This window comes from Gossypium raimondii, chromosome 11 (assembly GCF_025698545.1).
Source record: "Gossypium raimondii isolate GPD5lz chromosome 11, ASM2569854v1, whole genome shotgun sequence".
NCBI classification, from domain to species: domain Eukaryota; kingdom Viridiplantae; phylum Streptophyta; class Magnoliopsida; order Malvales; family Malvaceae; genus Gossypium; species Gossypium raimondii.
Window position 1 is genome coordinate 33,209,499 of NC_068575.1, and position 23,968 is coordinate 33,233,466.

The window sequence follows — 23,968 nt, forward strand, 5'->3', positions numbered from 1 at the left end:
GTTGCCGTGTTACAACACTAACTCTATTTTTGCCTAAAATTTCAATTTCCAGAGTGTCTTGGTTCCTATAAAAACAATGTTAATAAAATTACAATCTAAGCTAAGCATTTAATTAAATATACATTAATATACATAAAATTAGAGTTTAATTAAAGCTGTCAAGTTTTACTCTCGGATTCATCCAACAGTTCAAGTAAAGTGCATAAGGAGGTTTTTCTGTTTCTGTTTCTATTTCTTTCAGTATTGGTCCATCATCCGTCATGTCATTCCACCTTTTTTTACTTGTCCCGTTCTTTAAACCTATTCTTTTGACCTGCACTGATTACAGAAAATATTTCCCTTGATCCAGGGTGGTTAGGTTTAAGGATAGATATTTCATTACAATGTTTTCCTAATTTTCTCCTATTTTCCCCACTCTGTTTGTGAGCACATTTAAAAGTTTCCATTTCTCCATTGATATTCATGGTTAACTCATTTTTCTCTAGATCAATGGTGGATCTTAACATAGCTAGAAAGGGTCTACCTAATAGAATGGGTATTTCACGGTCTTTCTCAAAGTCGAGGATCACAAAATCTGTAGGGATTATTAAATTACACACCTTCACCAACACATCCTCTATTACTCCCTTAGGTTGTACTAACGATCTATCGGCTAATTGTAATATGATTTGAATATTTTTGAGGCCCTTAACCCAAGTTTTTCATATATAGACAGAGGCAATAGGTTTATGCCAGCTCCTAAATCACACAGAGCTTTGATAAAATGTATATCCCTTATCTTTATAGGTACTGTGAAACTCCCTAGGTCTTTTAATTTCAGGGGAACCTGTCTAGATATTAGCACACTATAGGATGCATCTATATCTATCTGTACTTCAATTTGAATTTTTCTACGCCTTGAGATAATTTCTTTAAGGTACTTTGTGTGCTTCAGAAATTTTTCAATTAAATCTATTCATTTTAGTTTAACATTTAATGATTTAAACAAGTTCAAGAAACTTACAAAATCATCTTCATCCCGTTTTAGTTTCTTCTCCAACCGTGACCAGAATGGTACTTTTGTAAGTGCGAGTTCTTTAGTTGGTCTATCCCTCAGTTTAGCAGCCGACTTGGCTATCTTCTATGGTTTCGATTCTTCGTGAGGTTCTTGGGGATCTTCTTGAAGATATTTAGCACTCTCTTTGGTTCCCTCGTGTATTAGGTTCTCTAGGTCACTTAGTACTTTGACCGAATAGAGCGTAATTGCTTTCACATACTCCTTCTCTTCCCTTCAAGGATTGTTTTCAGCATTACTAGGAATGTCAATGCCAATTTGTCTCTTAATTTCTCCCATCATACTTATTAATTGGCTCCTATGATCTTCATGTTTAGTCAATGTTTTTATGGAATTGGTGTACTTAGACTGCACCTGTTTCATGTCTGTCCTCATTCACTGCATTCCCCCTTGATCCAATCTAAGCGTTGACCACATACTGTATGGTCATTTGGGTTAGACCTTTTTTGAGGCTTCTGTAAATAAGGAAGTTCATAATTAGCATTTTCAACTTGGTTAGGATTATTACCTCTTCTATGGTTTTCGCCCTATCTTAAGTTCGAGTGATCTCTTCCTAGTATTTGAATAAGGGTTTCCAGCCCTACTCCCAATGTAGTTTACACCTCGGTAGGATTATTAATGTAATGGAAGAGAGGTTTATCTCTTCCATATATAGATGACGCATTGGTTGAAGGCTCTATAGGGTCCACAATTTATTGGTATCTATCATCCTCTTAGACAGCTTTGACTGTGGATGGCTTCTGGCCATATGTGTAATGTACTGTTGGCCATTGGCTGGAATTCATTTCCATACTTTCTACTAGTTCATACGCATCATCGTATGTCCTGTTCATTAAAGCTCCTCCTACGGCTCCATTCAGTCCTAATCGTGCGTGTGCATCCAACCCATTATAGAACATTTTCAGTCTTAACCAGTTGGGTAATCCATGGTATGGGCATGTCTGAATTAACATTTTAAAACTCTCCCAAGCTTCATGAAAACTTTCTCGTTCCAATTGTTTGAACATTGCAATCTCCCTCTTTAATTAGACCTTTTTGCTGATAGGGAAGAACATTTGTAAGAATTTTCCTACGATTTCCTCCTATGTCTTGATAGATCCTTATACCTGTGAGTCTAACCAAGAGAAAGAGTTATCTATTAAGGAGAAGGGAAACACCTAAAGACGAATAGCATCATTGGTGACCCTATTGAATTTAAAAGTATCACAAAGTTGAAGGAACTATTTTAAATGCTGATTTGGGTCACCCGTCATTGTACCTCTGAACTGCAAATTGTTTCGAATCATTACTGGTTTGATCTCAAAATTATTAGTCGTGATTGATGGCCTTGTTAAATTTCCTTGAACCAGCTCCAGACTTGGTAGCGCATAGTCTCTTAAAGTTCTTTCGTTGCGCTATATGTATATTAGTAGCTAGTTGTGGTGGTGGTGCTAGATCTTCTAGGTTATTGATGCTAACCGTGTCGAATAGCGAATTATCTCGTGGTGGTAAATTACCTTTAGCAGGTGGTTGGTTCTACATTTGTTGTGGCTGTTGTTACTGTCGACGATTCCAACGAATTATTCTTTCTATATCTGTGACTGGCTCTATAGGTGTTCCCCTACTACGAGTCATACACTAGAACAAAAGAGAATAAAGAAGCTAGTAGAAATAAAAAAAATCATAGCTATAATTTAGGAATTTCCTAATTTCAATGCAAAAAATTAAAATCAATCTAGTTACGTTGACTCCTCGACAACGACGCTAACAACTTGATCGCCTCTGGACGTGGAAATGTCCAGAGTAAAAACCTTGCACAAAATATGTTAAAAAGGTGTTGCCTGCAAGTATACGGGTCAAGTTGTAATATAGTTACAACGAAGTAGGTGAGTACTCCGAGGATCGTACCCAAGGGAGGCGAGCACTAAATTAATCCTAATCTGAACACAAATAGATCTAATTAGTACTTCAAATAAATTATATTACGAATAAACATAAATAGAGATTTTTTGCATTTTTATAATAATAATGAAAATAATATAAATAAAAAAGCATTGGGGAATCAACAAGTAAATAGTATAAATCTGAGCATGGGTGATTAGTTTGCTTTAGTGATCATAACCAACTGTTTCTTTGGGGCTTCTCGTTCAATCAACTAGTCATTACCCTAGCAGGATCTTTCTATCTTCCACTAGAATAACAAGTCAAAAAGAACTACTTATCTCTAGACTTCACAACTTAGACCGATTTGGAGCTAAAGTGTTCATAGATAGGCCATACCAATTTTGGGTTGATTCCCACCTAAATGACTTCCTATGGTCATCAAGCCTAGGGTTTGTATTCTTCCTCTCCCAAACATTTGATCCGTTAAGAGAACCCTACAAAATAGTTAATTAATCATACCTCCACTCACTAATAAACCCTAAAAGAATTAGTTCCTCATGAATCTCATAAACATGATAAAATCGATATAAAAAATAAACATGAATAACGAGTCAAGAAAATAAATTTTAGGCGAAGCCTAAATTGTATCGAAGATAAAGTCGAATCCACACAGAATTGATTGAGTTTTACAGATCAGATCTCCTAACAAAAGCAAAAAAACATAACCGAAAATAATCCTAAAGCCTAAGAAAAGGGAAAACTAAATACTAAAACTAAGAAGAAAATTATACAATATGAAAAGTTGTCCATAACATGTGTTAAATGAGCCTATTTTTAAAATTAGAGTGGTCGTCATCCTTAACCTAGGTCAGTTGTCGTTTTTGAGCTTAATGTTTGATTGTGCTTAACCCTAGTTTTTATGTTATAAAATTTAAATAATTAAACATATTATAAAACATAAATGAATTTAATAAAATAAAACTTAGTTAGTGGGAAGAAAAAACAAAACATTTTCATTCCTTCTTCATGCAAGCTGAAACCATTTAGGAAGAAGAAAAAAATATTTGGTTCTAGGGTTCAAGAATTTCAAGCTTCATTTGGTTAATCAATTTAGTCCAATTTCTTGTAATTTTTATGTTTTTGGAATCCCGATAGCTTAAGCTAGCTGACCCATGTTGTATTTTTTGATGCTGTTAAAGATTGAGAATGGCGTCGTTGATAGATAGTTCAAGTTCTAGGGGGTTAATTTGATAAATTTTAAGTTTAGAGTTGAAAAAAGACTGAATTGTAAAGTTAATTGATAATTTTGTACAAAAAAGACTAAAATGCACCAATTTCCAAATTTGTGGTGGAATTGAGAAATAGAAGGTCTTATAGGGACTCTAGTGAATTCGAATTTAAAATTTGAGGATAAATTTGAAATCAAAATTAGTATCGGTTTTAAGGACTAAATTGAAAAAACTAAAAAAGTTACATAAATTAGAAATTGAATGTGAATTTGGCTATGTATTGATAATATTGTATGCTTGTTTTAATCAGTAGCTAACGTTACCCAGATCCCTCGAAAAAGAAAGGAAAAGATAAAATTTTCGATGAATAGATCGAAGGAAAAGATAAAATTTTTGACGAATAGATCGGAGTTTACGCTTTGTGTTTCTATAATCTGAACTATTTCAATTATTGCATTTTTAAATTGCATTGTATGGTAAGGTTATAAGTTGAGCTATAATTGATTCAATGAGTTTGAATGATGTGTTTGAATTGTTTACTTGTTTTAAGGATTAAATTGAATAGATTTAGAAATATTAAATGTTATTTGAAATGTGAAATTGGGATGATGTTATGATGAACTATGTTGTTATATGTGTATATATATGAGAATTATCGATTTGGTTGATTGAGATTTTCATATTGAAATGAAGAATTGATTGAAAGTAAGTGTGAGAAATTTTACCGTATTAACTGTTAGGGCAGGGTCGGGTATAATTGGTATGCCATAGGATGGAATGAGTTTAAGGTTATACAACTACATGTCGAGGAGTGCTGGGCACCCCATTTTTTGGTTATACCAACCAATGCCGGACACATCTATTTGTCGATTTATACCAACCAGCATAGGGCACAACTTATTATTTCAAATTTATCCGATAGGCACTGGGTGCCAAATGGGTGTGTTGGTTGGATCCGTGTATCCATCCGAGTTCGAGTCATGTTAATAGGAAAATAAAAATGGGAATTGGAACTACGATATGTGAAACAAATTGAAATAAAATGATTTTGATTTTTGGAATGCATATAAATGCAAATGGTTAGAAAATGGAAGTGATATGTGAAAAGGAATGTTTATTTGTGAAATGTGTTAGAACAATGATAGATATGTTTGTTGACTACATGAAATTAGAAATTGAAATAGAATGTGCCATCTTATGAATTGAAATTGCCAAATGCTATGTGAAGTTGTTTTGTCATGGTTTAATATTGGTAAATTGTGTTAGTTTTGATTAAGGAATGTAAGAAATGGTTTAGATGACATGTTAATTGCATATCATGATTCATTTTAGCTTATGCATTTAAAATGACTTATGTTATACTTAAATGTACGGATTATAGAAATACCACTGAGTATACTCAGTGTACGATTTTTTTTGTGTGCCCAGGTTAAGTATTTTTTATTCTATTATCAACTTTAGCATCCAACATCAATCCTAAACTCAAGTGTTGGTGATAGTTTATTTTGGTCACATGTACCTAAGGAGTCTTTGGTTAAACAATATTTATCTTGGATTTTGTTGGCATTTTGAGAACCTTGTATATTGATCTGCCGTAATTTGGTGTAGCAGATTAAACTAGTTTTCGGACTTTAAGAGCTAGAAATCAAGCATTATCATTAGGATTTAATTATGTTTTAGTAAGTTTTGTTAAATTCAATAAAATGGGAAAATTGAGTCTTTTATTGACCTTAGGGGCTAAATGAGGACTAAAGGTGAGATAATGAACTTTATAAGTGTGTAGGAGACTGTTAGAAGGCATATTAAACAGATATTGGCTGCTATGTCGCAACACGAAATGATCAATGTCGCAACATAAGGAGGAGAATGGAGAAATCACGAAACAGCCATTGTTGTCACGACATAGACTAAGGCTGTCGCAACATACCCTTGATGAAGTCCCAAAAGGAGTATACCGACTCCTATGTCGCGACACAGGTCTTAGTGTGTCGCAACATTGACTCTGGACAGGAAGTAAACACGAGCCAGGGTGTGTTTTGGTCTGCACAATATAACTTAAAGCTCGGGAACATCAGCTAACCTAGGGTTAAGGACGACGGCAACTTGAAATATATAAATAGGCTTCTTAGTCACATGTTATGGGGACCAATTACTTAGTTTAAAATTTCACTTTAGTTTTCTTTCTTCTTAGGTTTTAAGTTTATTTTTAGTTTGTTCTTGTTTTATATTGAGAGATCTAATTTATAGAGATAATCAACTCTGTGGATTCATTTTCATCTTTAATACAAATCAAACATTTTCTTGAACTCTACAGTTCAATACATTTATCATATTTTCTCTTTACATCAAATCCAGATTGTTTATGAAAGCTATGAGGAACTAATCCTTCCATGGAGGATTAGCGTGTGGAGGTATGATCTATTAATTGTTTTGTATGGTTATTCAACGGATCAACTGTTTGGGAAAGGAAGAACATAAAACCCTAGGTCTGAGAACCCTAGGAAGTCATCAAGGTAGGAATTAACCCAAAATTGGTATGGCCTATCCGTGAACACCTTCACCCCAAGTTAATCTAGACTGTTAGGGCGGAAGATAAGTAGACCTTGTTGACTCGTTATTTGAGTAGAAGATTAAAAGATCCTACTGGGATAGCGACTAGTTGATTGATGAGGACCTCGAAGCGACAGTTGATGGGGATTATCGAAGGAACCTAATCACCCATAATCAGATTTGATTTACTCCATTCTTTGATCTCTTGAATTTTTATTTTTTTGTGTTATTTTATTTTATTATTATAAATACAATATTTCTAAAATTAAGAAAACAAATGTTTAAAAAAATGTCAATAATATTAAAAATGAAATGTCATAAAAATACATAAACTAAATTTAAAGTGAGTAAAAGGAAATTACCAAAAAGCCCAAAATTACGGGCTTGATCAAACGGGTTACTCGACTCGGGATCCCTTTTCTGTTTTTTATTTTTTATTTTCCCCCTTTTTTTTTGCTGATTGGGCTGTTGGTGGGTTGGCTGTGGTTGGCCTGCTTGCTGCTAGGCCACTGCGTGTGGGCCTAGACAGGCCTGGTGGGGCACTAGGCTGCGAACTAGCCTGCTGTTGGGCCTGTGCAAGAATGGGCCTACAGGCCTGCTAGATTTGTTGGCCTACTTTTTTTATTATTATTTTCCTTTTTTTTGCTGTGCTGGGTCAGGCCTACTGGGCTGGCTGGGTTGGGCCTGTATTGCTGGGCCTGGCTATTGGGTTAGGCCTGTTGCTTTTTTTTAGTTGCGTTGGGCCACAGTTGTGCTGTTGGACTGCACTGATCTTGGGCCTACTGTTGGTTGTGGCTTTTATCGGGCCGGATATGTTGGGTCGACCCGACTGTATATTTTTATTTTTTTATTTTTTCCTTTTTTGTCCTTTTTTTCTTTTTTCTTTCTTTTTTCTTCTTTCTTTCCTTCTTCTTTCTTTCCTTCTTCTTTCTTTTTTTCTCTCCTCCAAACCCTATCCCCCTTTTTCTTTCAACGTTGCCTCCGCCGTCTTCGCCCGATGGTGCGACGACGGTTCCCTTTCCTTCTCTTCTTCCTTTTTTCCTCCTTTCCCCTTCTCTTCTCTTTTTTCTTTTTTATTTTTTCTTTCGAATACCCGAAAGGCTTCAAGGCGTCGCTGCCCCGCTCCGGTCTATCGCTCGATACTCCTCAACCTTCGATGGCCACGGCGGTGGTAAGGGGAAACTGAGTTTTTGAAGTTTTTTCTTATTTTCTTTGCTATTTTTTTTGTTTTTAGATCGCCTTTCTATTTTTTTATTTTGTTCATTTCCCCTGTTTTTGGTTTCTTCTTGGTGTTTTTATAGTTGATTTTTTACTATTTTTCAGGTAGCTAGGGAGGCCATCATGAGCCTAGGCCGGTCGCTGGACTACAAGTGCGCAACTGCCGCTGGCGGCTGCTAGAAGGACCAGATTACAAACACAAAAAAACTTCTAGGGTTAAAGTGTAATTTTAGGAAAAATTTGGGGTTAAATTGTAATTTTAGGAAATTTTAGGGGTCAAAATTAATGTTTGGAAATTTTAAGGGTTAAAATGAAATTTTTGGAAACTTTAGGGGTTAAAATGTTATTTTAGGAGAGTTGGGGTCAAAATGATTTTTTTTAAAAACACGAAATTTGACCCAAACAAAATTTAGTGATTACAGTTGCCCCTCTTTGCTCATCGATGTGAACAGGGATAGAGCACAGACTTAACAGCACTGAATTTTATTCGAATGTCTAATTTTTTATTTTATTTTATTTTATTTTTTTGAAAAAATGAAATCGAAAATAGCTAGGCGTACAACCTGAAGCTCAATTCACCTCTCGCATTGTGAGTTGATTTTATTTCGAAAAAACATAAATTGAAAAATATATCGACATGTGCCTGAGGCTCAACTCACCTCTCGTATTATGAGTTGATTTTTGAAAAAAAAGAATATAACATCCCATACCCGTATCTGTTGTCGGATTAGGGCACGAGGCATTACCGGAGTTTACAGAACATTTTCAATAATTTTGAGTCATTTATTATTCATATTCTGAAAATAATCATAACATCCCTCTATTGGGCCCTCGAACCCTAAAACATTCATTAGGAACCAATTGGGATTAAATCGAAATCATAGGGAATTTTTCGCAAAATCCTAAATATATATATATAGATAGATTTTAGAATATTTTTTATTTCCGAATTAGGTGCAAGACTCATACGGACGTATCACATAACAAATCATTTCATAAGAAATTGCGTAACTGAAACCTTTCCACTCTTTCATAAGTTCAATTATATTTTCATCTAAGCACTTACCATTCCAATGCACCTTATAATTAAACATATTACCATTCAACAGTAATTTGGCTCTTGCCAAAACTTCAAGCAACAACATTGGTCAGCGTACTTTAATATTGACAAACTTATTTTCTCGCCATGTCTCACTTAAATTTATTACTCGTCTTAATACACATAATTTTCCTTGTATCAACGTGTCAAAGATAGCCTCATATTTACATGTCATGATACATATCATCTACTTGGGTAAATTATATCATGCACGCACATCACTTTTACATTTTTCGCATAATGCTTTTAACTTTTTTAGAATTTAATTCTTTTACCAATAATCCAGTATATTTATATTTTCTCTACCTTTAATACATGCAATATATTTCAAAATTCACTATTCATCCATAATTCACTTGAATATCCTTATCATGTACTTCATATATATCACTTTTATATATTTTGCAATTTAATCATCAGCACAATATTTCTTGTAGCAATATGTTTTTCTTTTAATAACACATATAACATAACATTCATCATCGTCATGTGTTATAAAAATCTGTCCATACCTTTATGAGTTTCAATTCATCATAATCAACTTTTTATTCATATATTTGAGTATTGCTTTCAACATTATCAGAATTAGCTCGGTTGAGCAAGCATCTCTGTCTATAAGTAAAACAAATTTCATCAAAGTAGGGAAATATCACACTATCACAGGTTATATAATGACATGTATTTCTAGACTTCACATATCTACGTTCGGTCCGAGAATCAGCTAAATCGTAGCTCTGATACCACTAAATGTAACACCCCCTACCCGTATCCGTTGTCAGAACAGGGCACGAGGCATTACCGGAGTTTACTGAACATTTTCAACAATTCTGAGTCATTTATTATTCATATTCTGGAAATAATCATATCGTCCCTCTATTGGGCCCTCGAAGCCCAAAACATTCATTAGGAACCTACTGGATTAAATCAGAATCATAGGGAATTTTCGCAAAATCCTAAATATATATATATAGATTTTAGAATATTTTTTTATTTCCGAATTAGGTGTAGGATTTATAAGGGCGTATCACATAACAAATATTTTCATAAGAAATTGCATAACTGAAACCTTTCCACTCTTTCATAAGCTCAATTATATTTTCATCTAAGCACTTAACATTCCAATGCACCTTATAATTAAACACATTACCATTCAACAATAATTTGGCTCTTGCCAAAACTTCAAGCAGCAACATTGGTCAGCGTACTTTAATATTGACAAACTTATTTTCTCGCCATGTCTCAATTAAATTTATTACTCGTCTTAATACACATAATTTTCCTTGTATCAACGTATCAAAGATAGTCTCATATTTACATGTCATGATACATATCATTTTCTTGTTGTTTCTTCTTAAATATAAATTATTCAATTTATTATGACAATATTTCATGTACCATAATTTTATAAGTTCAATGTATATTTATTCCAGTAGCAGTTCATAATCTTGAATATGAATAATTATCAGGCAAGTTTCACATACATGTATTTTCCATGTCATATTTCAGTATATCAAATAATTATCATTTCTATGTATTTCAAGTTTAATTTCATGATTTTAAGTACTTATCATTTTCTATTTTTATCCCGTTGAATTTCTCGGAATTTCGATGGATTTTCAAGGGTACACTTTAGTGTACAAATTCGAGTCTGTCAATTCATATTCATGTGCGCACATTTTCATTTCAGAGAGCAGACTCCCGCGAACCTCATCTTTGCAACGGGATTACCATTCTAGGCTAAATCCCCTGTAATATAAACTCATAAAGTATTGTCGGGATTACCAGTCCAGGCTAAATCCCTTGCAACGATAATTACTCTAATGAGCTAGGATCTGAATTACCAGTCCAGGCTAAATTCAGACCCTAATTCAGATTACCCGTCTGGGCTAAATCCATTTTCCACATACTCTTCGGGAGGGCTATATCAGGATAGGATCACCCGTCCGGGCTAGATCTTTTTTACCGTCAATTCTTTTTCAAAGATCCATCAAATTTTCCTTTCATTCAACTGGGATTTCTTCCCCTTTTTATCAATTATATCAATGTTTCAGTGAACATTTAAATCATATTCACATCAATAACATACATTTCAAGCATTTAAGAATATAATTCAGGTTACACGAACTTACCTCGTTACTTGTTCGTGTTTACAATTTCACTAATCCGATGTTTTATCTTTTCCACGTTCAAGTCTCATATTTGTGTCATTCGGATCTTTATAAATAAATTTAATCATCATTTTCATTCATTTCATATTCTGATACATTCAATTAATGCTCTAGGCAAGATTACCATTTTGCCCCTAAGCTTTCAATTATCGACGATTTTAATCCTTAGGCTCAGAAAAATAAATTCTTGTAATTTAAATCCTTATTTTAAGCCTAATTATTCCCATACATATTGATAAAAACCCATGAATTCTATAAAATATCGAATTTTTCAAAATTTCAACACTTTTCAATTTAATCCCTAAAACATGTTTTCACCCGATCTCGTTCTAATTTCATTCAATTTTGTAACTTAAATAAATGAACAATCCATTTCATGCAATTTAGTCATTTTTAAATTTTACAAAATTACCCATAAAGTTTTACTTTTATTCAATTTAGTCCTTGAGCATAAAAGTACAAATTATCCATGCTAGTGAATATTCATTCATATATATATATATATATATATATATATATATATATTCCTCCTCCTCCTCTCCACTCCAAATACTTAATTTATATAACATGCTTATAAGTAACATTATCTATGATTTCACTATTTACTTGTAAATTTATTCAACCATTAGAGTCATAGTCACTAAATTATTTTTATCTTGAGCTACAGAATTCCAAATTAGGATCCCCTAATTTTCCCTGAAACCAGACTCATATATCTTCTGACCCTAAAATTTTTATAATTTTTGGATTAGCCAATAAGTACAATTTATTCTTTAAAGGCACCTCTGTTCTGCTGTCTGATAGTTCCAAACCTTCTTCACTAAAACTTAATCATCTCTTTGTACAGAATACTGATGATGTTTCCATTTGTTTCTATTGAAAAAGACTCGTTCAAGATTTTAAACATATAAATTTAAGCCTCTAATTAATTTTATTAAATTTTTTATGATTTTCTAAAATCAAAACAGGGGAACCCGAATTCATTCTAATATTGTCTCATAAAATTTATTATATCTCATGATTTACAATTCCATTACTTACACCGTTTCTTCTATCAGAAACTAGACTTAATAAGCTTTAATTCCATATTTTTTTCATCCTCTAATTCGATTCCCATAATTTATGGCGATCTTTCAAAGTTAACCTACTGTTGCTGTCCAAAACTGTTTTAGTGCAAGATGTTTATTACCATGTTTATAACACCCTTATTTTCTTTCTCTACACTATTTCACATCAGTTTCTCTTATTTTCTCTTCACTAACATATCAAGAACATAGGACCATATATATGAAAACTTTACATTAACATCATTTCCATACTTTTCAATAATATCAAACTTAAGAATATATTAAAATCTTGATGTTCTTACCTTGTCATATTGATTTCAATCTTTAACTTGATTTTCTATCTCCTCCAGCTTCTATTTCTTGAATCTAACTTGATATTCTAGCTCCCCATAATCTCCTTGTTATCTTTCTCTCTTGATGGATATGGAAATTCTTTTGATTTCTAGATGAAAATGCTATTTTTTTTGGTGAAAGGACCAAATTGTAAAGAAAAGAAAGTTTCTTTCTTTCTTTTTTCTTCATACGTTGGAATGCATGGGAGAAGATGACGGTTCTTCATCTTTCCTTCCATATATATATACTAAATAAAATAATAATAAAATAATAAAATATCATTTAAAATCAAATTAAAATATTAATCAACTAATATTTATTTATTTAATTAATCTAAAATATCTCCAACATCATCATTATCTTCTAGATTTCTCTCTCTTCTAATTGACCATTCTTCCCTTTATGATCTTTTAAAATTCCATCCTTGAGTCATCACTTAATTTGGTAAAATTACGATTTAATCCCTCAAAATTCTTCACTTTTTTCAATTTGGTCCTAATCCATCCATTTTCCTTAGTTTCTAGATCATTCCACCCTTAAAATATTTACACCATTGGTCCTTCAACATTTTCATATTTACACTTTAACCCCTCAAATTTTGAGTATTTACTCTTGGGCAACAAATCTTTTCTCACTTTTGCGATTTAATCCTTTCGTGAACTAATATGTCATAATATACTTCTCATTGTTGACATAACTCCAAAATTTTCCCTTTTTGTCGCTTTATTTCCATATTTTATTATATCAAATTTAATATCTTACTGTAAAAATTTTTGGGGTATTACACAGAAATTGAAAAATACATCAGCGTGCAACCCGAGGCTCAACTCACCTCTTGAATTATGAGTTGGTTTTTGAAAAAACATAAATTGTAAATTAGCTCAGCATGTGCCCGAGGCTCAACTCTCCTCTCTCATCATGAGTTGATTTTTGAAAAAATAGAAATTGAAAAATACATGGCATGTGCCCGAGGTTCAACTCACCTCTCGCATTATGAGTTGATTTTTAAAAAAAATTAAAAAATACCTCGGCATGTGCCCGAGGCTCAACTCACCTCTCGCATTATTAGTTGATTTTTGAAAAAATAGAAGTTGAAAAATACCTTGGCATGTGCCCGAAGCTCAACTCACCTCTCGTGTTATTAGTTTATTTTTGAAAAACATAAATTGCAAAATACCTCGACATGTGCCCGAGGCTCAACTCACCTCTCGGATTATGAGTTGATTTTTGAAAAACAGAAATTGAAAACTACCTCGGCATGTGCCCGATGCTCAACTCACCTCTCGCATTATCATTTGATTTTTGAAAAAATAGAAATTGAAAAATACCTCGGCATGTGCCCGAGGCTCAACTCACCTCTCACATTATGAGTTGATTTTTGAAAAAACAGAAATTGAAAAATACCTCGGCATGTGCCTGAGGCTCAACTCACCTCTCACATTATGAGTTGATTTTTGAAAAAACAGAAATTGAAAATTACCTCAGCGTGCAACCCGAGGCTCAACTCACCTCTCGTATTATGAGTTGATTTTTGAAAAACAGCAATTGAAAATACATCGGCATGTGCCCGAGGCTCAACTCACCTCTCGCATTATCATTTGATTTTTGAAAAAATAGAAATTGCGAAACACCTCAGCATGTGCCCTACGCTTCACTCACCTCTAGCATTATGAGTTGATTTTTGAAAAAATAGAAATTGAAAAATACTTCGGCATGTGCTCGAGGATCAACTCACCTCTCGCATTATGAGTTGATTTAAAAAAAAAACAGAAATTAAAAAATACCTCAGCGTGCGACCCGAGGCTCAACTCACTTCTCGCATTATGAGTTAATTTTTGAAAAAAAATAAATTGAAAAATACCTCAGCATGTGCCCGAGGCTCAACTCACCTCTCGCATTATCAGTTGATTTTTGAAAAAACAGAAATTGAAAATACCTCGGCATGTGCCCGAGGCTCAACTAACCTCTCGCATTATGAGTTGATTTTTGAAAAAAAAATTTAAAAATACCTTAGCATGTGCCCGAGGCTCAACTCACCTCTCGCATTATGAGTTAATTTTTGAAAAACAAAAATTGAAAAATACTTCGGCATGTGCCCGAGGCTCAACTCACCTCTCGCATTATGAGTTGATTTTTGAAAAACAGAAATTGGAAAATACCTCAGCATGTGCCCGAGCCTTAACTCACCTCTCGCATTATGAGTTGATTTTTGAAAAAATATTGAAAAATACCTCAGCATGTGCCCAAGGCTCAACTCACCTCTCGCATTATGAGTTGATTTTTGAAAAAATTAAAGTTGAAAAATAGTTCGGCATGTGCCCGAGGCTCAACTCACCTCTCGCATTATGAGTTAATTTTTGAAAAACAAAAATTGAAAAATACTTCGGCATGTGCCCGAGGCTCAACTCACCCCTCGCATTATGAGTTGATTTTTGAAAAACAAAAATTTGAAAATACCACAGCATATGCCCGAGGCTTAACTCACCTCTCACATTATGAGTTGTTTTTTGAAAAAATAGAAATTGAAAAATACCTCGGCATGTGCCCGAGGCTTAACTCACCTTTCGCATTTGAGTTGATTTTTGAAAAAAAAATAAATCGAAAAATACCTCGGCATGTGCCTGAGGCTCAACTCACCTCTCGCATTATGAGTTGATTTTTGAAAAACATAAATTGAAAAATACATTGGCATGTGCCTGAGGCTCAACTCACCTCTCGCATTATGAGTTGATTTTAAAAAAATAGAAATTGAAAAATACCTTGGCATGTGCCCGATGCTGAACTCACCTCTCGCATTATGAGTTGATTTTTAAAAAGATAGAAATTTAAAACTTCCTCGGCATATGCTCGGGGCTCAACTCACCTCTTGCATTATGAGTTGATTTTTGAAAAAATAGAAATTGAAAATAATTCTTGAAAGAATCAGGGTTTCGAAAAAATCATCAGGTGAAACTCAAAAGCCATCTTTTTCATTGATTTCGTGCAACTTTCTCCCAAAATTCCTTGCTCTGCTGGGATACATGTATATGTCATGTATGATGTTATTCTGATATGCACGTGTTTGTCCTAAATGCTTTTATGCCTACATGATCATGCCATGCACCCTGGGCTGTTTGCCACGTGCCCCCCTTTTTCGCGAGAGACTGCATTCATTGCCCCAATCTTTGACTTTTCTCTCAGGTTTTGTACTCATCTTCAAGTTTGGTGAGTAGCCCACATTTCTTCGTATATCACCTTCCTGCCCCCTATTGAACTTTGTTCTTGTTTCGGGGTCCTTGTACTTATCAAATTCTCATCCCGGTAATGCTAAACATTCCTTTTATTTAGAGTATGTCATCTTACTATTTATCATTTAAATGAACCAAATATGAGATGCTTGACAATGGCACAGTAGGTACGAAAGAAATACCTCACATTCCTATTTAATTCAAACGCAACAAAAAAAGAAAATTGACAAGGAATAGTTCAATAAAGAAAGCGTTATAAAGAAAAGAAAGTGAATTCAATGGCCACAAATGCTCTAGATATCCAACGCAATAAATTTTCCACATTTTTTCATCCAGGATCTTTTCGAGCATGACTTCCTATGTAGAAGATTTCGAGCTTCTGAGAATGCTTCAAATATTATAAATTCATTATTCGACTCCCTGTTTAAGTCGTCTTGCTCCTTAAGTCCGAACCCACTTCATTAGGACGCCCTTTCTGATTTTCATCCTAATCCTTTCTGTTTATCAAGACGCCCTTTTTGGGTTTTCATCTTGATTTTTAATCTTTTTTGTTTTTTTAGGTGTAGTATTTCTTCACAACATCTGAATTCACTAGATTAGGTAATTCTTTCCCATCCATCTCAGTGAGAATCAGAGCCCTCTCGAGAATGCCTTTTTTACAACGTACGACCCGTCCCAATTTGGTGACCATTTTCCTCGAAAGTCTTTTTGTATTGGGAGGATGTTTCTTAGTACGAGTTCCTCTTCATGGAAATATCTTGGCCACACCTTTTTATCATGGGTCATGATCATTCTCTTCTGGTACATCTGTTTATGGCAAATTTCCTTCAAGCGTTTCCCTTCAATAAGGTTTAGCTGATCATATCAAGCTCGAACCCACTCTAATTCTTCTAATTTTGATTCCATCAAGACGCGTAGGGATGGGATCTCAACTTCGATGGGAAAAAAAGCTTCCATTCCGTAGACTAGAGAGAAAGGAGTTACTCCCGTAGATGTCCGGACAGAGCTACGGTATGAATACAAAGTGAACGATAGTTTCTTCTGCCAGTCTTTATACATCTCAGTCATCTTCTCGATAATTCTCTTAATGTTTTTGGTAGCCGCTTCTACTGCTTCGTTCATTTTCGGGTGATAGGGTGGGGAATTATGATGTTTTATCTGAAATTGGTCACCCACTTCTTTCATCATCTTGTTGTTGAGGGTCAAAGCATTATCTAAAATGATTCTCTCTGGTAAACCATATCGACAAATGATTTCCCTTTTTAGGAATCTGCAGACTGCAGTCTTTGTCACATTAGCAAACGAATGACTTCAACCTATTTTCTAAAGTAATCTATAACCACAAACATGAATCGGTGTACATTAGAAGCCTTCGGGGAAATTGGCCCTATAACATCCATGCCCTACATAGAAAAAGGCCATGGAGAAGTCATGACATGAAGGGGCGAAGGAGCTGCATGAATTTTATTGCCGTAAGTTTGACACTGGTGACACTTTCGTGCGTAGCTAATGTAATCCCTTTCCATCGTTAGCCAAAAATAACCAAGTCTCGTAATCTGCCTAGCCATAGTGAAACCATTGCCATGTGTTCCACAAATTCCTTCATGGACACCTTCAAGTATTCTTCTGGCTTCAACAGCATCCACGCATCTCAGGAGTAGTTGGTCTTTTCCTCTTTTGTATAGGATATCCCCGTCAAGAACAAATCTAACCTCCATTCTCCTAATTGTTCTTTCGTCATTCTCGTTTGCTTGCTCGGGATACCTTTGATTCTTGGTATACTCCAAAATGTCATGGAACCATGGTCATCCATCTGACTCCTTCTCAATGCTAAAACAATGTGGATGGACCTCATATATGCTCATTTGAAGAGGCATTATTTCAGTTTCTTTGCTTGCTTTGAACATTGAAGCCAAGGTGGCCAGGGCGTCAGCCAATTGGTTTTCTTCTTGTGAGAGATAGTTAAAAGTCATTTCTTTGAATCCTTTGACCAATTCTGCAACAAGATCACAATACTTGATCAATTTCGAATCCCTCACTTCCCAATCTCCACGAATTTGATAAATCACTAGTGCTGAGTCCCCATACACCTTTAAAATTTTGATTTTCTGTTCTATAGTTGCACGAAGTCCCATGATGCAAGTGTCATATTCTGCTATATTATTGGTACATAAAAAAATTATCTGGCACTGAGCAGATAATGGTTCCCTTCTGGCGACACTAAGACGGCTCCTATCCCGTGCCCCAACGCATTCGATGCACCATCAAAACTCATCTTCCATGATTGGTCTTTTGATGATTCACCTTCTTTTTCAAAAAAATACATCACGTCTTCATCTAGAAAATCAAATTTCAAAGGCTCATATTCTTCCAATGCTCAAATTGCTAAGAAGTTAGCTATCACGCTTCTTTTTATCAACTTTTGGCTCACATACGCGATGTCATACTCAGACAACAAGATCTGCCATTCTGCCATTCTTCCTGAGGGTGCGAGTGATTCTATCATGTACTTTAATGGATCCAGCTTAGAAATTAACCATGTCATATGATACAACATATATTGTCTAAGCCTTCGAACTACCCAGACCAATGCACAACAGAATTTTTCAATTGACGGGTACTTTGCCTCATGCTTTGTAAAATTTTTGCTGAGGTAGTAAATCGCATTTTCTCTTTTCCCCGACTCATCATGTTGCCCCAGTACGCAACCCATTGAGTTTTTGAACATGGTCAGATACAATATTAAGGGTTTTCCAAGGGTCGGCGATACTAGCACTGGAAGATTAGACAAATACTATTTTATCTTGTCGAAGGTCACTTGGCACTCCTCGTTCCATTCTCCCAGATTATGTTTTCAAAGGAGTCAAAAAACTGGATCACACTGGTTGGTAAGTTGAGCAATGAATCGAGAAATGTAGTTCAACCTTCCTAAAAATCCTCTGATTTCTTTTTGTGTGCGCGGAGGTGGCAGTTCTTGTATGCCTTTTATCTTATCTGGATCAACCTCAATACCTCCCTTACTAAAAGTTAAACCTAGCAATTTTCCCGAGGTAGCCCCAAATGTATGCTTAGCTGGGTTAAGCTTCAGCTGGAACTTTCTTAATCTTTCGAACAGCTTCCTGAGGTTCCTAACATGTTCTTTTTCTTCCTGGGATTTGGAAATCATATCATCGACATAAACTTCTATCATTTTTGGGATTTGGAAATCATATCATGTCATGGAATAACATCATCATGGCTCTTTGATATGTTACCCCAGCGTTCTTCAATCATAATGCCATCACCTTGTAGCAGAACATTCCCCATATTGTTACGAATGTGGTTTTCTCCATATCTTCGGGAGCTATCTTTATCTGATTGTAACCCGAGAAACCATCCATGAAAGAAAACAATGAATGTTTTTCTGTATTATCTACCAATGTATCAATGTGTGGCAAAAGAAAATTATCCTTAGGACTTGCCCGATTCAGATCACAATAATCCACACACATTCGCACCTTACCATCTTTCTTTGGTACTGAGACTATATTAGCTACCCATTCTGGATATTTGGAGACTTGTAGGAATCCAGCATCAAATTATTTCTTGACTTCTTTTATCTTTAACAACATTTCAGGTATCATCCTTCTTAACTTCTGTTGAACATGTTTGCATTCTATTTTCAATGGGAGCCTATGGACCACCACATCCTCGTTCAACCCTGGCATGTCCTGATATGACCATGCAAATATGTTTTTGTACTTACAGAGCAAGGCAATCAAATTTTGTTTGTTATTCTCTGAAATGGAAGTCCTAATCTTCACTTATTGCTTTTTTTCTTCACTTCTCAAGTTTACTATCTCAATAGATTCTTGATGGGGTAGAATCTGTCTCTCTTCTTGTTCTACCATTCTCAGTAAGTCGAGAGACGAGACACAATCTTCAGTATTTTCCTCTGCTTCGAATTCTCCTAAACAAATAACTTTCTCGAAATTGATTTTAGGACTTGTAACGGGATTGTTCATGCCATTGATATTTGAGCACCTGAAAGACGAATGGAAAAGAAAACTATAGAGGAGCATCAAAGTATTGGAATTAACACAAACAATGTTATGGAATGATATGAGATACATGTAGGGAAAGGATAAAAAGATGGAATAATTATGAAGCTAATGGAAATAAAAAGACCATGACAAAATGCATCTTCATTAATGTTCATTGAAATGATAAATAGCAAACATAAGCTCTTACAAAAGGAATCCCACTATTTAGGGACAGAAAAAATGGAGAATAAGCATTGGGCATTACTCTGGAGAGGACTTAGAAACTACAAGAAGGTCCACAGCAGTCCAATTATTCAAAACATATCTTGGAGGACAAAGGCGTATCATTGAAACATCCTCAACTGCTTCACCCTCGTTGTCAACAACATTTATGCTGATGTTATGAAGACCCTGTTCAATCAAAGCGCTTCGTGAATTGTCTTGCCCCTCGTTTTCATTTTTTACCGCATTCACATTCCCATCAGCATGGTTAGGAAGAGGATTTCTAGCCACATTACTAACGCCATCAAATCACAGAATGCCAGCATCGATGAGATCTTGAACCCTCCTTTTAAAGGCAAAGCAATTTTCTATAGAATGCCTTTAATTTCCAGCGTGATACATGCAACTAGCGTTAGGATCATACCATTTTGGGTATGAAGGCTTTAGGGGTGCCATATAATGTGGGGATAATAATTGCTTCTTCAACAGTTTCAGGTATAACTCTCTATATGACACGGGAATTGGGGCGAACTGAGGCTTTTCTGAACTGGGTTTCACCGGTCTTTGGTCATTTTTTGGGTTGGCTTTGTGGGGACATAGTGTTTGGTGGGGACATAGTGAACGGTGTTTGGTTATTCATGGCGTAGATGGGATAAGGACGAGGTGCTGGATAGTAAGGAACTTGGGGAGGAAAATAAAAGTTTGAAGGCGGGCGATAATGAGGTCGTGGTTGGGCTAGGTACGGATAGTGGCTCTCGGTTCCAACCATATGAGTTTATGCCTCTTTTTTCCTTACGGTTACTGCCCTTTTTGAACTCTCGAGGCCTTCTATCCTCCCACTCTTGATAGCGTTTTCTATAAGCTCCTCGGATATCACAATGTCTACGGAGTCTTTTGTGGTGCTTCCTACAAACTTATCATAAAATGGTGCTTTCAGAGTGTTGATCAAGAGGACTATTATCTCCGTTTTAGTTAATGGAGGCTCCACCTGAGCCGATATCCCTCCATCTTTGCGCATATTATTTGAAAGTCTCTATCGGCTTCTTTTCTATCATTTGTAGGGTTAGTCGATCGGGTACTATATTTGATACATGCTTGTATTGCTCACAAAATGTCGATGCTACGTCCTTCCATGATCGGATCTTTTCTCTACTGAGCTGATTATACCACTAAAGAGTTGATCTGATCAAACTGTCTTGGAAACAGTGTATCAGCAATTTATCTTCATTCACGTAGCCAATCATTTTCTAGCAAAACATGATAAGATGTGCTTTTGGACGTCTCGTCCCATCATATTTTTCAAAATTTGGCACCTTAAATTTCGGGGGTAGGACCAGATCGGGTACCAAACCGAGCTCTTTGAAACTCAACGCAGAGAAGACTTCAGTACCTTTTATTGCCTTGAGCCTTTCTTCTAGGATCCTATACTTATCTTGAGCGTCATGATCATCAAATTTAAACCTTGCTATTTCAAAAGGATTGTCCAGATCTGGAACAATTGGATCTGTAGGATTTTCCCTGGATTCGATACGAATATCCCTTGCCTTAGATAAGCAAGTGGTATAGGACGTTGCTCTAGGACTATAGGTTCCCCTTAGGGGTATCCTCTTTGCATTGTATGGGCGTGAAGTGAAGTGAATCCTGGGGCATAGAGTGGATCCTGATCATTATTCGCTCTTGACTGGGGTTCCATGATATCAAGGCTCTGCATGAGTCCATTTCCTTTGACCAAAGTTGTCGTCATCTCCATCATTTTGGCCATTTGATCTATTTGCTCGAGTGACTCCTCTCGAGATCTTACCATCAGATCTCTTGCCTCTTGCTGTGACTTGGCCAACTGCTCTTGCAACTCTCTTTGGGTCCTTTCCATCCTTTCACTTCTTTCGTTTAGTTAAGCATCTATAGCTCTAGTTCTTATATGCGTCCTATAAGGATGACGTGATTCTAGACTTGTAGTGTTGCAATTGTGGATTATGCGGTTTTAGCCTTAGTGAATGGTTAGGGTAATATGTACATGCAATGAATGAATGAATGAATGAGTTACCAGTGAATGTTATTCATGCATAAGTATGCAAAAAAATGGGTGTTGATTTCAAGATAGCCCCATACTTAGGTGTTTCATTAATCAAAAGAGTTCATTAAAAAATATTTTGCTAATGAAGATGCCCCTAGTGTATGAGTCCCATTGTTTCCAGATCCTAGTCAAGTCTTCGAGGTTATTCTGACAATCATTCAAAGTCACATGCCCCGGAAGATTGGTGATATACGCTTCCTTTAATCTGTCCCATTTTGCTTTCTAGGTCCTCAAAGACCAATCTCGGACTACGGCATTTTTCTTGGTTACTAGCGTAAATGACTCCTCTATCAGAAACCCGTTTTTGGCAACCAATCTCTAATCAACATCTTCCTAATAAGATGCCTATGATGCATGATGGAAAATAAAATGAAGACAAATAACCTTGGTTAGTAATCATAACAAATTTAAACAGAGGAAAAACCACGATAAATCTAATAGATTAAGCTATTTAATCATGCTCTTTTTTTGAGAAACTAACCCACATTTTTACCCAATCATGCTTTACGAAATAAACCTACCCACATGCTCATCAGATAATCTACCTGATCCCAAATCTATTACACGAACCTGATTCCTTCGCAAAAAGATAAATGTAAAAGAAATACAAGGTAGAAGACATTTCTCCCATGTACTTATTTGGTAACTATCCAACGGACGGAGGTTCGGCATGGCTCTAATCGGGTGGCTTGTATGGTTCACTATATGTGGTTATGATTCTAGAAAGGTACTCAAATTGTCTGTACTGTCACCTACTAAGGCTAGTACGGAGCCTCGGTCATCACCCATCGTAGGCTCACAAGCTTAATTCGAGGGATTACATTTACTTATGCCTATGCGAGGGACAAGTTAACTCACGAAAGCATAAGTCATATGTAACCCAGAAGTATTTCACTAGCCTGTGCGGAGGGACGAGTTAACTCACAAAGTTGTAGCGTTTACTTCTATTTAAACAGACGAAGCTCGGGTAGAGAGCTCATGTTATGCAAGAATGCAAGTGCACGGTGTGTGGGGAGAAACTCACAAACCTTTTATTTTTAATTTTTTTACTAAAAACAAACTAAAACCGTAAAACTTAGAGGTGAAAAAAAAGAAAAATAAAATAAGTTAGAAAAATATTTACAACATGATGTAGATGCATGACTTTTCAAAAATCAAATTCAAGGATCACGATTAAAAATTAATTTGAAAAAGGAATTTTGAAAATTTTGACAACACGCGTTTAACAATAGACTAGACTCTCAAAAAACAGTCCCCGGTGGAGTCGCCAGCTGTAGTGACCTAAAGAATTTACATGGGCACTAGTCGAAGTGATTATTGAAATTTTGAAAATAGAGTCTCGATTTTATTTAGAAAAGGGAGTTGCCATCGATCATTTTTCTAAGTGTGATCGGACACCTACTAAATCCTCTTTTCTAAAAAGAAAAATTATTTTTTTAAAATTATTTTAAAAGATAGTCGATTTTAGGTCTACGTCAAAATTTAGTGAAAATTAGGGTTCATGACGCCCAAAATTGGTATCTCGTTAAGCTCGTGTTATCTTAATTTTCAAAAATACGAGTTCAATTTAATATTTAATCGTGATCCGATAAAAAAATTGATAAGTTACATATTATTATATATCCCTTAAAATATAATTTGATATTTTACAGAATAAACATTTTTTTAAAACATGAGGATTTTTGAATTTTTTGATTTTTTAGAAGGGCGTCTCGTATTTAACACGAACCGATGATATTCACCCAGCATAGCGATGAAATCAATGACTTCATATCAAATCGGTTCATTGCCTTATTTATTGACATTATTTAAATTAAAAAAATTATAAATACAATATTTCTA

General features: G+C 35.2%; 1 protein-coding gene and 1 non-coding gene across 2 annotated transcripts; one reads left to right on the forward strand and one right to left on the reverse strand.

Moving 5' to 3' along the window:
* Positions 1–1,975: 1,975 nt before the first annotated feature.
* LOC128035141 (small nucleolar RNA R71) lies at positions 1,976–2,081 on the forward strand. The gene has a single exon (XR_008191543.1). It is a non-coding gene; the product is annotated as a small nucleolar RNA R71 (small nucleolar RNA).
* A 15,532-nt stretch (positions 2,082–17,613) lies between these two features.
* LOC128034789 (uncharacterized) lies at positions 17,614–17,943 on the reverse strand. The gene has a single exon (XM_052623629.1). The coding sequence runs from the start codon at positions 17,941–17,943 to the stop codon at positions 17,614–17,616; it is 330 nt and encodes a 109-aa protein (XP_052479589.1).
* Between the last annotated feature and the right edge of the window lie 6,025 nt (positions 17,944–23,968).

Bases quoted from the DNA above. Each gene is read 5' to 3' on its own strand.
- LOC128034789 (XM_052623629.1), bottom strand. From the start codon at position 17,943: ATGGGACTTCGTGCAACTATAGAACAGAAAATCAAAATTTTAAAGGTG.